General features: G+C 39.6%; 1 protein-coding gene across 1 annotated transcript; it reads left to right on the forward strand.

Annotated features, from left to right (window-relative positions):
- The first annotated feature begins 7,402 nt into the window (after nucleotides 1-7,402).
- On the forward strand, nucleotides 7,403-15,522 carry LOC149743791 (protein TASOR 2-like). Its single transcript, XM_089906156.1, has 3 exons — nucleotides 7,403-7,685; nucleotides 10,615-10,857; nucleotides 14,618-15,522. Exons 1-3 carry the CDS (start codon nucleotides 7,478-7,480, stop codon nucleotides 15,445-15,447), a joined length of 1,281 nt encoding a protein of 426 aa, XP_089762282.1. The 5' UTR covers nucleotides 7,403-7,477; the 3' UTR covers nucleotides 15,448-15,522.
- Nucleotides 15,523-16,046: the final 524 nt, after the last annotated feature.

The following is a 16,046-nucleotide window of genomic DNA, read 5'->3' on the forward strand; positions in this document are numbered from 1 at the left end:
CAGAAATTACTTATCACATAAGGTCCTTCGCTCTCAGTGCTCCAGGCTGCTTTTCCTGCCTCATTTTATAATGAATAATCTTTACATATCGGTCTCCCTACCTAGACATCGAGCTCCTTGAGGGTAGGTATCATGTCTTAAGCATCTTTGACACCTTGGTGCCTGGTGTATAGTGGACGAGCAGTAAATGTCCCTTGTACCTACAACACTGGACTTCAAGAACAGTACTGAGGAAGGTCTCTTCTTTAAAAGGTGGTAAAGACATGTATGGCTGGATTTTTCTGTGTGTGAATGGAAAAGGCTAGAAGTAGATATTTCAAAGATTCTATGATTTTTTTCCCCACAGAGGTTAAAATAGGAATTTTATATAGCCCTTTCAGCGCATAATTTGAGAGACTAATAAGATACACTACATATTTGTTTTACGTGCACATATTTTGGAATAAAGAAATGTACAGTTTTAAGCAGATATAGGATTTTACTTTCATCTATATTACAAAACTAAAATTCAGAATAATGTAGCTAATTATTGTCACTTTTACTCTTTACACCGATAAAAAGATAAAACAAGAATTACATCTGTTTGCTGATAAATACCAAAGATATGGGTATATATAACTGTTGATACATTTATTCAGTAATTCTCTCTTGAGTGCTTACTGTGTGCCAGAAGCAAAAAGACAAATTGTCCCTGCCATCAAGGAACTTACAAGACTATAGGAGACAAAAATGTAAACCAACCAATGCATAGGGGCTGTGATAGAAATGTTTGGAGACTCACAATAGTGATTGTTCCTGTGGGTGAAGTTTCAGTCTCATAATTAGTTCCAATAAATAATTAGAAAAGAAGTCTTTTTTTCATACTTGAGTTGTTGAATAATTTATTGATTTATCATATTTGTAGGCTTATGACCTGTCAATTTTTGAAGTATGTTTTATCACTTTATAAAGTGGTATCTTTTATTCTGTTTTTTTAACTGAGAAATTATTGTATGACATTGAATTTTATCTTCGTTAAGGGTATATAGGCTTTTGAAATGGTGACTAATGGGGAAGAAGAGCTGTTATCTCTGTGATTTAGAATGACAGAAGATGCCACTGAAGACTGTGGTAGAGGGAAAATAGAAGTATTTATTTTCATCTGCATTTCTTATAACCAGGGGACCTAATGATGTTATTTCCTTTTATTACTCATCTCTTAGGAAGCTGTAGAAAGGATTCTTTTAATGGATGGTATCTTCCAGTTTTTCTAGTCCCAGGATTCTGTGATATGTTTTGTATTAAAATGAGCTTAACATGTTAATCATAGGTCTGATTGACCTTGAATTTGTAGTGGCGAAATGGGAACAGAGCGGCTACTTAGCAGTATGAAATGTCCAACATGTCAATGAAAAAAAATGAAAGACGTTGTTTCTGATTGATTTGTTATGTAATTGAACACTATCCTAAAACTAACCCATGATGTTCTAGTTATTTATTATATGTAGCCATAACAAGGCCAAGATTACTTGAATGCTAAGGAGCTTGCAGTTTCTGATACTGGGGACAAAATTGTCCTGATTCCCATAAATACTGACATTTCAAGAATTTTTTTCTTTAACTTTTCATGAGCTTAAAAATCACTGAAGAATGTGGTAGAGGGAGAAGGAGAGAGGAATTGAATCTTCTTTCTTGCTCTTTTATGTTTAAGGCAATCGTCAAATGCTTAGAAGATCGAGAATTTTTCATTTTACTTACGTCGTCAGCCTTAATGTCAGAAACAAGTAAGAACAACTTTTTGAATAAATGTTTTTCAGTATGTTTACTTTTATTGTATAAGATCAGCAACCTCACGTTTCTTCTGATTCTCATTCTGTGTAGGTTTTGGAGAGGAGCAGATGGGTCTTCACGGGTTGCATTTATTCCATTCATCCCCGTCAGCAGGTAAGGACCAGGACTGGCAGTTCACTGCACCTGTGGGCCATTTTTCAGTCCTCATCTTAAACTCTCAGCAGCATATGACCCTGGTAACTCTTTTCTTCTCTTAAATAACTTTCTTCCTTTACTCTCCCTGGTTAATCCTTCATCTCCTTTCTTTGTAGGCTTATCCTTTCCTGTCTGCTCCATGCTCAGATATCCACCTGCCTATGGACATTTCTTTCTACTTAAATGTCTCAGATGGTCCTCACATTCAGCATGTCCAAAACTGGATTCATTTGTTATTGAACAACAAGAGCTGGGAGTTGGTTTTATCATAGTCTCCCCGTCAGTAGGACTTAAGGTCCTCACAGAAGCACTTCCCTCTGTCTGGACTACTTGTCTCCTTCCCCCTGATCAGATGATGTTGATCGCCCCCCAAGCCAGAACCAGGAATTGCCTGCTGGGGCAAAAAATATTGCTCCTGCAGTCTGTAAATAGATATACAGTATATCTGTGGTATTAGAATTTCAGAGGGCAGTTAGGAAACAAAGTCTAGAAAGGCTGTCTTTGGTGGGGGTAGATAATGAATAAAATTGGAGGAGAAGTGCTGGTCTAGCCACTTACCCATAGCTGTCAGGTGTCAGTTTAAATATCACTTTATTTATTCCCATCACCACTCTTCTTCCTTCAATGAGGACCCCTAGGCTTTTCACCAATATAATTTAAATATTTATTTTTATAATTATTTAATGCCTGCCTTTCTTGTATTCTACTGCATCCCTACTGCTTAACAATGTCAGGCACCTAAAAAATAATAAATGCTTGCTGAGCAAATAAATAAATTAAAGTAAATGAGTCATTTCTTTTTGTCACATGAGGAAATTTTCCTCATTGTTTTATAATCACACTGTGTATGTTTAAATATGATTTGTATATAGTATTTATAAAGCTACAACCAATCCAAAAAAATTTTTTAATTGATGTTTTTAAATTGTATTCAGCTACTCAAAGCAGAGAACTACTGGCATTACCTGTTTGGAATAAGCAAAATATTACCAGTTATAATAACATAATGGCGATAGCTGCTTGCATTTTTCAAGCATTTACTACATTGATATTCTGCTAGGCACAATTGATTTCACAGCCCTTAATAGGTATTTTTATTGTGACCATTTCAAAGATGAGGAAACTGAAACTTAAACTTGCCCAAGGTCAAACAGCTGAGTCTGAGCTGGCTTCCAGCTCTGTTCCCACACTGCCTCCCTCCGTATGCAGGAGCTCTGCCTTTATTCTTATTTTTAGGTGTACACTACCACCTGAATAAGAAACATTAGTTCCTGTACCATTTGGGGCTGAACAGCACAGGATTTCTTTTTGAGTAAACATTGGATTGTTGTGTTCAATGCTCACAGCCTCCTCTAGTTCGTTAAGACACTTTTCTATTTCTGGTCACTCAGAAATGTTCAGTGCTGTGGTTATTTGTTTTAAATTGAGTGACTCTTCGCTTAGCAGACTTAAAAAGTTCTTTTTCTTAGATTTCATAATAGCCTGTTACAAATCGTTCTGACTTCTGCCTTTCCAAATTCTTGAAATAATGAAGTTGTCTAGAAAACTGCTGCTTTATCGTGAACTGTTAGCAGTACATAAGAACTTTGTCATGTTTTATTTTTCCTTTTACTATCTAAATGAACTGCAGAGAAAGGAATTTTTATTTTAATGGCTAGCCACATTTTCCCATTTATTTTTATTTGCCATTCTTTTCCTGATACCTGCTCAAGTATAAACGTATTCAGCTAGGTGTTTCTTAATTTTGCAGTTACTTTTTCGTTAAAAAGAATGGTATACTTCAGTTTAGTAGGCACCAAAGGTCTTTATTATCTGTGGGTTTTTTATTACTGATAAATTACATTTTCTAGGATTTTACTACCTATTTCTCAGTGACCTGACCTTTTCTCTTTTTTCCTGTACTCTTTTCCTTTAGGTTATTGAGTTGCTGAAAAATTAGCATTTCAGTCAGAGAGTGAACCAGGGAGAGGAAGTAAAATACAGACTAGTCAGTCTAGTTACATAATATTAAAAAATTGCATTTGCTAGAGAAGGTGATGAAATATATACCAGTAGTTACCATGAGAGTTGGGGGTTACTTAGGGTTTACTTTCTTTTAGTTCAACTGGTTTGTGTTGTAACTCTAGTTTCTTCCAGTTTTATTGAGATATTATATAATTGACATACAGCACTATATAAGTTTAGGGTTTACCAGCATAAAGATTTGACTTACATACATTATGAAACAACTACCACAGTAATTCTAGTGAACATCCATCATATCATATAGATACAAAATTAAAGAAAATAGAAAAAACATTTTTTCCCTTGTGATGAGAACTATTAGTATTTCCTTTCTTTTTCCTTCTTTGGCTGCGTTGGGTCCTCGTTGCTGCAGGCTTTCTCTAGTTGCGGCTAGCGGGGGCTACTCTTCATTGCAGTGCACGTGCTTCTCATTGTGGTAGCTTCTATTGTTGCAGAGCACTGGCTCTAGGCACGCGGGCTTCGGTAGTTGTGGCATGCAAGCTCAGTAGTTGTGGCTCGCAGTCTCTAGAGCGCAGGCTCAGTAGTTGTGGTGCACGGGCTTTGTTGCTCCATGGCATGTGGGATCTTCCCAGACCAGAGCTCGAACCCGTGTACCCTGCAAAGGCAGGTGGATTCTCAACCACTGCGCCACCAGGGAAGTCCCAGTATTTACTTTCTTAACTTTCATATGTAACGTCAGCAGTGTTAATTATTTTTTATTATGTTGTACATTACATCTTTAGTACTTATTTATCCTATAACTGAAAGTTTGCACCTGTGACTACCTTCTTAAGAGAATTTGAAGTAGGTCATATAAGGTACAGATTAGATACATTTTAAAAGCAGAAAATGAGAATAGAAAAGTAATTCTGCCAACTCTAAATGCCGGTGCATTGAGCCCACGCTGGGCTCCTGGTCAGATGAGATGGAGCTGCAGGCGGGCCTGCCTTCTTCATTCTCACCTGATGATCCCATCTGAGTGACTCTTTTTTGGTTCTGTGTGTGCGTGTTTTCATATATATGGAGATAATATATGTTCATTAAGTGCATCCATAAGTCTTCTATTAATTGCTATTTAGATTACCATTTGAAACACTGTATCATATTTAACCATCCTGTAATTTTGTAATCTAAAGCGTTTTTTCCTGCATGTTTTTGAAAAAACAAGAACTTTGGGTTTTTAATACATGTGTATACATTTTAGGGCTGAAAGACTTGAAAGTTGAAGATGACATCTCATTGAAGGTGGTACCTATTTTACCTGCCCTTAATTGTGCCCTGCTGGAAGCAAAGAAATCATTTTCTGAAAAAGGAATCTGTCCAAACACATTAGTAAAGCATAATCTCCAAGAACTGTACAAGGTGGACAAAAGTCCTTCATTGACTGCTGCTTCTCAGGATGGAATTAAAGAGACTGCATTCTTTGGCAAAGTGTCCAGTGGTTTTGACTTGACTCCTCCAGCTGAAAAGTGCCCTTTACAGTCTTTAACTCAGTTGAGATCTTATTCTTCAAATCCTAATGGGTACATTTTGGAAGTATCTACTGCACTAGACTTATTGGCAGACTGTCCTCAGTCTCCATGTATTTCAGATGGAATTTGTGACGCTGGATTTTCTTTAGTTATGACTCCAAATGCTGAATTTCACGACTCAGCGGCAGAAGTAAGAAAAGAAACAGAAACACAAAAGAATTCTGAAGAGATGTTTAAAGCAAGGCAGGGAGCTCTGGTCCCATTAAGTCCCGCATCAAATCTGAGAGTTCAGCGTAAGAGAAAAGCAGGCACGCTGCCCGTGGTACAGAGTAAAAGGGTGAAGTTGTGCCATCCCTTTCCCAGAAGAACTCGTGGTGGAGCAAAGAAGCGTCCAGACTCTCGCACAACTCTCAAGTTCCGTCAGAAAAGAGAAAACGGTAAGCATGGTCTGTATGGATTTTCAGCTGAGCAATTAGTAATAACTGTTGTGTGTTAACCCTGTTCCTGTGTGACCATCCTGGACTGTAGCTTGACAGTGTCCGTTAGCTCTCTCCAGGTGATCTGTGTGCATGCTAAAGTTGGAGAAGCGCTAATCTAGATAACATGAAAATCAAGAAATAGGACAAAAGCCCACCCACCAATAGCTTGTATTTCACTTGTAAAACTGCTCAAATCATCACTCAGTTATTTACTTACCTGTCTAAGAAGTACGGTATTTCAGATGGAATTTATTGATGCTGGATTTTCTTTAGTTATGACTCCAGGTGCTGAATTTCACGACTCAGCGGCAGAAGTAAGAAAAGAAACAGAAACACAAAAGAATTCTGAAGAGATGTTTAAAGCAAGGCAGGGAGCTCTGGTCCCATTAAGTCCGGCATCAAATCTGAGAGTTCAGCGTAAGAGAAAAGCAGGCACGCTGCCCGTGGTACAGAGTAAAAGGGTGAAGTTGTGCCGTCCCCTTCCCAGAAGAACTCGTGGTGGAGCAAAGAAGCGTCCAGACTCTCGCACAACTCTCAAGTTCCGTCAGAAAAGAGAAAACGGTAAGCATGGTCTGTATGGATTTTCAGATGAGCAATTAGTAATAACTGTTGTGTGTTAACCCTGTTCCTGTGTGACCATCCTGGACTGTAGCTTGACAGTGTCCGTTAGCTCTCTCCAGGTGATCTGTGTGCATGCTAAAGTTGGAGAAGCGCTAATCTAGATAACATGAAAATCAAGAAATAGGACAAAAGCCCACCCACCAAAAGCTTGTATTTCACTTGTAAAACTGCTCAAATCATCACTCAGTTATTTACTTACCTGTCCAAGAAATAAGGTATTTCAGATGGAATTTGTGATGCTGGATTTTCTTTAGTTATGACTCCAGGTGCTGAATTTCACAACTCAGCGGCAGAAGTAAGAAAAGAAACAGAAACACAAAAGAATTCTGAAGAGATGTTTAAAACAAGGCAGGGAACTCTGGTCCCATTAAGTCCCGCATCAAATCTGAGAGTTCAGCATAAGAGAAAAGCAGGCACGCTGCCCGTGGTACAGAGTAAAAGGGTGAAGTTGTGCCGTCCCTTTCCCAGAAGAACTCGTGGTGGAGCAAAGAAGCGTCCAGACTCTCGCACAGCTCTCAAGTTCCGTCAGAAAAGAGAAAACGGTAAGCATGGTCTGTATGGATTTTCAGCTGAGCAATTAGTAATAACTGTTGTGTGTTAACCCTGTTCCTGTGTGACCATCCTGGACTGTAGCTTGACAGTGTCCGTTAGCTCTCTCCAGGTGATCTGTGTGCATGCTAAAGTTGGAGAAGCGCTAATCTAGATAACATGAAAATCAAGAAATAGGACAAAAGCCCACCCACCAAAAGCTTGTATTTCACTTGTAAAACTGCTCAGATCATCACTCAGTTATTTACTTACCTGTCCAAGAAATAAGGTATTTCAGATGGAATTTGTGATGCTGGATTTTCTTTAGTTATGACTCCAGGTGCTGAATTTCACGACTCAGCGGCAGAAGTAAGAAAAGAAACACAAACACAAAAGAATTCTGAAGAGATGTTTAAAGCAAGGCAGGGAGCTCTGGTCCCATTAAGTCCCGCATCAAATCTGAGAGTTCAGCGTAAGAGAAAAGCAGGCACGCTGCCCATGGTACAGAGTAAAAGGGTGAAGTTGTGCCGTCCCTTTCCCAGAAGAACTCGTGGTGGAGCAAAGAAGCGTCCAGACTCTCGCACAACTCTCAAGTTCCGTCAGAAAAGGGAAAACGGTAAGCATGGTCTGTATGGATTTTCAGATGAGCAATTAGTAATAACTGTTGTGTGTTAACCCTGTTCCTGTGTGACCATCCTGGACTGTAGCTAGACAGTGTCCGTTAGCTCTCTCCAGGTGATCTGTGTGCATGCTAAAGTTGGAGAAGCGCTAATCTAGATGACATGAAAATCAAGAAATAGGACAAAAGCCCACCCACCAAAAGCTTGTATTTCACTTGTAAAACTGCTCAAATCATCACTCAGTTATTTACTTACCTGTCTAAGAAATAAGGTCATTCAGTTTCTGAACTGTCCTCGGACAAATTCGAGTGGAAGAAGAGGATCTGCTAAAATCAGGCACACTAAGAACAGATGGCAAAAACTGATAAGTGATAGCCTGAACATGTTTAAAGAGGGGGGAAAGTGCCTGGACTCTCCCAGAACTAGAGCATCCTGGGGCAGAATTTCTAATCCTTTGTGTGTTTTAAAAGTGGTCGTCTGGATCCTACTACAGACCTACTGAAACAAGGTCCAGTGGCCTCGAGACATATATATTGAAACAGTTCCTCAAGTGGTTTTGTTGCCCCCTGAAAACTGAGGGAGAATCAGCGTCCAGAGCCATTTAATGTTAGTCAAATGCACTTCAGTGAACAGAGCACGACAAATAACACAATTTTGGCTTAGAGTCATCTCAGATTATGTGTGGTGTATTTTGTTTAAAACTAGGGAACTTATGCTCTATGACCCCTTAGCGAAGAGGTGAGCAGACTTGGGCCAAAGGGTCCCTCAGGCATTACCTGTTGTCTCTGTACTTCACTGTGCTGGCACAGGTGGGCGGCTGTGACTGAGGTCTGGCCCTTCACAGAAAAAATTTGCCAACCCTATCTATAGTATTTTGAATTTTAAAATTCTGATGCCTAAAGAAGAAACACTGGAGGTGTGTGGATCCCCAGGATCCTAGATAATTAAGATTTTACCCTGTGGTTTAACAAGTAGTTATTTCTGGCCAATTATAGTTTGAGAAATTGTGTGTGTGTGTGTGTGTTTAGGAGGGTGGTAGAAAGAACGGCAGTATGAAGCAGCAACTCACACTCTACATTTCCTCACAAATTCCAGGCCAACCATATTGGGTTTCTCTCTATATGAACCATTTTAAAGGTATTAAATAAATTACCTATAATTCAACATATATGTTGTCACTGTTTCTCAAGTGTGCTAATTTCATCCACTATAAGAAATATGTTTTAGGGATGTCCCTGGCAGTACAGTGGTTACAACTCCACACTTCCAGTGCACAGGGCACGGGTTTGATCCCTGGTCAGGGAACTAAGACACAACATGCCACAGAGTGTGGCCAAAAAATGAACAACAACAACGATGTGATTAAACCAGCCAAGATGACTAAATATAATACCACAAAAGCTCAAAAAAAAATAGAAAAGAAATACATTGTATATTGTAGTCCAGTACACACAAATTCATACATTACTGAAACAGAAATTTCAGGAAGCATTTACCCTAACTATGTGTAATACAATCTGATATCTTCTGTTTCATTTAACAAAGAATTCTGGTTGCAGCCCATTAAGTTTATTTTATAATACACCCATGGGTTATTGCATGCAGCTTGAGAAACATGTCATTGAGTGATGCAAATAAGCAGGGCAGTCCGTGCAGGGTCACCTGTTTCGTGTTTCTCCTTTTCCTCGCAGGACCTAGGTTGTGAGAGATGTTCCCCTCCCGCCCGTGCAGATGTTACGCTTCCCCTAGTCTTGATCATCTCATCTTATTTTCTTTCTCTTCTTAATTTAGTCTTAACAGTTTTCCTGCTTGACTTATATTTTGCCTTTTTTTATGCTAAAAATTTTAGAAATTGTAACCAGTATAAAATCAGAAGTCTTACTCTAAAAACAAAACTGCTGCTTTATTGCCTTTGATAGTTTAGTAGGGAAGAAAATAATTAGACCCAGGGAAATGTACAACATTAAGAGAGTCTAAAAGCTTTTTTAAAAAACCGTTTATTTTTCTAACCTTCAAAAGAATAAAATGAAACTGGTCTCTTTTCTACATTTCACTAATAACCATCACATTCTGAAACTGTTTAATATGTTTTCTGTTCTCAATCAATTAGAAATAGTATTTTCCATATAACGTGATTTTAAAATATTTGCAAACATTCACACGTGTGATTATTTTATATCGTCAATGGGGAAAACGTTTTCACAGGGAACATTTATTAACATTTTTTTTAAACTCTTAAAGGATTGAAACACTTTCTGCGTGTGATACAAGCAGGTTGTTAATAGTTTTTTCTCCTCATGTGCCCCCACCTTTAGTTCTTTCCTTCCTTCCCTGCGAGAAGTAAAGCTGAGCATTTTGTAAGAGAAATGAGCAATTATAATAGATTTATAGGAAGTTAAATCAGAAGAGGACTTTCTTCAATGTACCTTCCTCTGTCTTCTCTTAAGAGATGATTTTTCAGGCAGCGTTAAAGCTTTGATATTTAGGTGTAGTGAAGGAAAATATGTAAGATGGCTCTTTGTGAACCTACAGTCTCTTCTCTACAGTGTGATCATGGTTTTAACCATATGGCTTTATGGGAGCTGTGTCGCTTTTGTGTAAATTGAATTATCCGTCACCCTGTGCTGTGAACTAGCATGTTCAGCCTTACCTGCCACATCAGTCAGCAAAGATTATGGAATCTTTTTTAAAAATTAAGTCATGCCTTGTTTCTATAAAGTTATTACTCTGATATTTTTCTCCTAATCCTAATTAGGGATATAGACCAACACTTAGCAAGTTCAAAAATCTTTTAATGAAATACCCCAAATTTTATATTTTATTCCCCATTATTAAAGTTTCCCCCCAAAACAAATCAAAGGAAAGCTATGCTGATAAATATGTGCGCCCCCTACCCCTTAGAAAACGGTGTCTTTTCTGCATAAGGTGCTGAAGTGCTGACTGCACAGTTTGTACAGACAACCAAATTGGATTGGAAAAACCAAGAAGCTCCTATTTCTAAAGATGTTCCAGGGTCAACGAATGCTAAAAGGGCAAGGAAACGAGAGACATCTCCAGTCAAAACTGTTCCAAGGGCTGAGCCACCTGTGAAGAATTCTCCACAAAAACAGAGGGAAAATATAGTAAAAGGCAATCAGAATCCCAGAATCAGAAAGCAGCCACAACCTGGTAAGAAGTCCTCTTCCTGTAAATTTCAGCACCGTAATACAGACTAATCGAGATTATAAAGTAGTATATTGAAACAGTATAAGATCAGTTGAAATCTGTCACGTTCTTGTGGTCTTCTTTAGTTCAGACACTGACAGGACAAGTAACTTGGTTTCCCATTGTGAATAAATAAGAAAGTGCCAAGATTCATACCTTCACTAAATAGACCCTACTTTTCATTCTGCAGAAAGCCTGAACATGAACTGTTTAGCAGAGTTAAAGTATAAATGGCCTTTTTTAATGACTAAATTCACAAGCAGGTAGCATCTGGCAGTATTTTTCTGGACCATAATCAGTTATAGAAGATATTATAAGTTTGTCCAGAGGGAACTGTAAAGACATGGTTCAAAGCAGTCAGTAATCTCGAATCCTGTATTTCACTTGTATTTTTTCTTGTTTTTTTTCGGTACGTGGGCCTCTCACTGCTGTGGCCTCTCCCGTTGCGGAGCACAGGCTCCAGATGCGCAGGCTCAGCAGCCGTGGCTCACGGGCCCAGCCGCTCCGCGGCATGTGGGATCTTCCCGGACCGGGCCACGAACCCGTGTCCCCTGCATCGGCAGGCGGACTCTCAACCACTGCGCCACCAGGGAAGCCCCTGTATTTGGTTTCAAAAGGCATTAAATTAATTTTAAAAGCAGTTTTACTTTTCTACTTCTACTTGTGCGGAAGTGAATAACCAAGTCTCCTTCTGTGAGCCAGCAGCTGACTGCTGGTTCCGTGTTCCACCTGCTGGAACCTCCTCGTTGCTGGCACGTTCCCTCATCACCGCGGACCTCACTTTTCTCCCAGCTCCATGTCCCTCTTCACACCCGTCTCTCTGAGTAGAGTGCAGCTCCACCAAGCTGCAAAATCTATACATTTTACAGTATCTTCGGTATTGAGTCCTACTGTGTTGTATGTGTGGTGGTGTTTTTTGTTTAGAAAAACCTTCATTTCCTCATATCTCTGTATTTCCATCAGTTTTCTGTCTAATCTCATGATTCTACTTTCTCTCATCTACCTTTAGGTTTTTTAAAAGCCTCAAATTTAGTGGAATTCAGGGAAAGAAACTCTTGTTTTGTTGGGGTGATGGTATTATGGATGAGCTTGGTTTTTCCTTTCCTCATTGTTTAAAAAAATTTTTTCGGCCACACCTTGCAGCATGTGGGATCTCGGTTCCCTGACCAGGGATCGAACTCACACTGCCTGCATTGGAAGCGCAGAGTCTTAACCACTGGACCACAGGGAAGTCCCTTTCCTCAGTTTCGCTAATGTTGTTTATGGCTGAAGATTTTTCTGAAAGCTCCTCAGTCATATCACCGTACAGCCTGTAGAGAGTCATACCCAACACAGCCTCTCTGCTTGTCTCCCCAGGCAGTTACGAGGTGGTCTTACCCACGGGTGCACATTTCTCTCCTGCCGTTTCCCAATGCGTGCCTTCCCTGCCAGGCACATGGTGCCACCCACACGAACCACGCCTGTTGTCACTCCTGTGCAGTCCCCTCTGCTCAGCTAAGTCCACCCGGAGTCATTTCCTGATGCTCTGATCTGCACTCATTTCTCCTTTTTTTTCCATTTCTTTTTTGGGTTTTTGAGAACGTTAAAGAGTTAATTCATACTATTTTCCAATCATCTGGTGTGTCTTGGTCCTGTCTTTCCAATTAGTTTGTAAACAGGATGAGTATAGATACATACATAATGCATTGTATTCCCAGCCTTGTCATTAGAATTCCTTGTGCTGAATTGGCTTCTATATACTTGTAGGCTAATCGATTAGTGGGAGGAGGTGTGCAACTGGGCATTGGCAGAAAAGTGAGCCCAGAAAATGAAAAGTTTCCAGAATGGGTATTCAGAAATAGGGCGATTTGTATTGCAAGTGTCTGTATATATTGTGCAGCCACATTCCAAGTTAAAATTTTAAGATTACCACCTTTTAAATAATGTGTTAATTTTTTCTTTTATTTCTTAATCACCCATGCTAATCCACTTCATTTCCTTTACTTGAAATATCAGAGTTTAAGAAGGCTCAATCATTTTGTTACTGAAACTAATGGTTTTCTGTCCTTTTTAAAGTTTTCAATATAGTTTTTATTTACTGAACTCTTTAATTTTTTATAATTTATTTGGCATCATTTTATCTATATTTCTTAAAAGAGATAGATGATCAGTATTGTATTTTTAATTAATTGAAAACCTCTAGCAAGTCAGTTATTAAATGATTTACCTGAAATGACACATATGAAAATGAACCCTTTTTCTTGACTCAATACAGTGTTCTCTAGATTCGACCTTCCTCATAGTGATACTCAGTGTAAGAACCATAGTATTTAAGGATAGAATGAACTTAGTGTCAGTAAACACATCAGATCCTAAAATGAATGTGTTTCCAGTACACCCGGAGGGTTCACGAGACAGCCCTCTTTGGGCCACTTTCTCGTACCTCACCCCGTTGGGCTTTGATATTTTAAATAAAAACTGGGCAGTGGTTGATTAATTTTACCCTCCTCACCATACACACACTCTTGTCATTCTGTTTGATGACCTCATAGGCCAGAGTTTTCTCTGTAAATGTACTGTCATTGGGCTTTGCAGACAGGTTAGTAATTTATTTCAGACCTGCTACTGCTAATTATAAAGAGGAGCACAGTTGGCTTTTCTGTCCATCCAGCCACCTGCTACAGGGACTCACTGCCCAGTATTGTTGAGAACTTTGTCCTTCATGATAATCACATTTTAAAAGGCTGAATCAAAGTCCTGAGAAGGCAAGTAAACCACCTGAGAATGTTAGTTTTCTGACCGAATGCCAGTGGGTAGATTTGAGTACCTGCTGTAAGGAGAATTATCAGTAGATGAGGAGATTTGCTTTTTTGCAGATAGAATAGAGAGGAAATGTTTTTAATGCAGAAACTGAAGTTTTAAAACTTGAAATTAATTGGCGATTCTGAATATTCTTACTTTTCTCATTTTTTATTTGTATCGTAACGTATTATAATTAAACATCAGTACGGTTAAAAATCATCTCTATTTTGAACTTAGGTGGTTTCTCTAATAACTTGCCAAGGGAAATGATTTCTAAGAAAGTACATTAACCTTCTATGATATACACTTTAAACTTAGAAATTCTTAGATTCTCACTAGATTGTAAGCTCTCTGAGGGCAGGAGTCTTGTTTTCTTGTTTTTGTTTTTTTCTCTTTGTATATTTCTTTAGCTGAGCAGTATGCCTTGTGTGTAGGTCAGTACATGCAGGTTTTTTTTTTTTTTTTTTTTTTTTTTTGCGGTACGCGGGCCTCTCACTGTTGTGGCCTCTTCCGTTGCGGAGCACAGGCTCCGGACGCGCAGGCTCAGCGGCCACGGCTCACGGGCCCAGCCGCTCCGTGGCATGTGGGATCTTCCTGGACCGGGGCACGAACCCGTATGTCCTGCATCGGCAGGCAGACTCTTAACCACTGCGCCACCAGGGAAGCCTGAGTACATGCAGTTTTGAAGGGTGATTTCTTTTTAAATTAATATGCACATTCCTTAAGACTTGTTCCTTGGTAAATACATTATAATACATCAGGAAGTTGGACAAGACCTCACTCTGGTAATAAAAATTTAACATACAATTTATGCAACATATCAAGAGGTTTTTCTTGAATATGTTGACTTAACTGTTGATTTTCACTGAACCATAGGAATATGACAAAGAATTAATTCTATGGAAATCAAGTGTTATGTGTCTTTTTTTCTTTTATGCTGAAGCCAAAGGAGAAACTTCTTCACAGCTTCAATCAGAAATTTCAGATGGTCAAGAAGATGTTATTAGCATAAGTAGAGCTCAACCAGAAAATATCACAGTGGCTCCAGAAGACCCACCTGAAAACTCCATTGTCAACTGTGACTCCCAGGCCCTAAATATGTTGGCTGATCTTGCATTAAGCGCTGCTACCTCTACCACACCATCCTCTGAGCCCAGAAACTTGCCCTGCTCCTCTGAATTGCCACAGAACGATGTTTTGCTTTCTAAAGAACATTCTTTGCGTGGTACATCAGACCATGAATATCATAGAGGAGTAAAAAGTCAAAAAGGTGGACCGTCATCCAAGCCCTCCTCTGATAAGAGTAATCTGACATCAGACCCCACGGTCAGCCAGGAGGAAGAAAGCTTGGTTGCTGGCATTCAGGCCCCTGCAGAAGCCCAGTCAGCACTGCCCGAGGAAACCCTAGAAAGTTCCGACGCAAGCCAAAGCTCTGTCATTGCTGTGGAGCGTTCCTATGCCCTGCTCCTTGCAGAACATTCAAAGAAGCATCTACAGCAGAGAGGGGCCCCAGGCCCTGCGTTTGCCAAGAATGGCACAAAAGGCCCTGAAGCGGGAACCCCAGTGGGGAAAGTGATGCCATTTCGGCATCAGCAGGTCACCTCCCCACTGCAGCAGCTTTCCGAGGCCCCAGCGCTCAGGCGCAGGAGCGGGGTGCTGCCCTCCAGCCTGCAGGACTTCTGCCGCTCTCGTGCCGTATTCAGCTGTGACGGCTCCTTTAAGGTCACTTTCGTATGGGAAGCAGATTACGTGTTCAGCTTAGACGGCAAGTAAGTATACCAACAACCCCCTGGAGAAGACTGTAGTCAGAGCACTACACGGGTGAGTGGGAGTGACCCTGGATGAAAGTGGATGAACTTTTCTGTTGAGATAAATGTAGCGAGAAGGGATACTTGTGCTAAACCCTGGGGAGGGAGAAGGAAGTGTGTAAGATCCAGTAACTTGGGAATAATACCAAGCAGATTCACTGTAATCATTTGTTATATCAACTTCATTTTTATTTTACTCATTGTTTCATGTTCATGTAATTTTTAAAATAAAAATGAACACAAAAACTAAGGTTAATAATTAAGGCACTTACTTATAAGATAATCAACTAAAATAGTCATTTTCAATGATTTTGGTTTCTTCTTTCTTTAAAATCTCAGGCCTTGGAATACTGATTTACCAGATACCATGGAAGAAGTGAAGCTTTTACTTCATATGTGGGTAGCTCTGTTTTATAGCAATCAAAACAAAGTCATACAATCATCCCGAAAAGTAGTAGAACACAGCAACCCAGCAAAATACGTGTGCATAAATAGCACGTTAGAATCGTTTGAATTCAGTGAAATTGAAGAGTCCTCCGGTGTGGAAAGGTGCTCCGTAGACCC

The sequence above is a fragment of the Delphinapterus leucas genome, unplaced genomic scaffold (assembly GCF_059928025.1).
Source record: "Delphinapterus leucas isolate spDelLeu-1000000601 "Yukka" unplaced genomic scaffold, BTC_Dleu_Yukka2 spDelLeu_asBTCV2_sq80, whole genome shotgun sequence".
Taxonomy (NCBI): domain Eukaryota; kingdom Metazoa; phylum Chordata; class Mammalia; order Artiodactyla; family Monodontidae; genus Delphinapterus; species Delphinapterus leucas.

Coding starts and splice junctions, on each gene's coding strand:
- LOC149743791 (XM_089906156.1), top strand. CDS start 7,478: ATGTTTAAAGCAAGGCAGGGAGCTCTGGTCCCATTAAGTCCCGCATCA. Junction 7,686..10,614: donor CCGTCAGAAAAGGGAAAACG/GTAAGCATGGTC, acceptor TTTCTGCATAAG/GTGCTGAAGTGCTGACTGCA. Junction 10,858..14,617: donor CAGAAAGCAGCCACAACCTG/GTAAGAAGTCCT, acceptor TTTATGCTGAAG/CCAAAGGAGAAACTTCTTCA.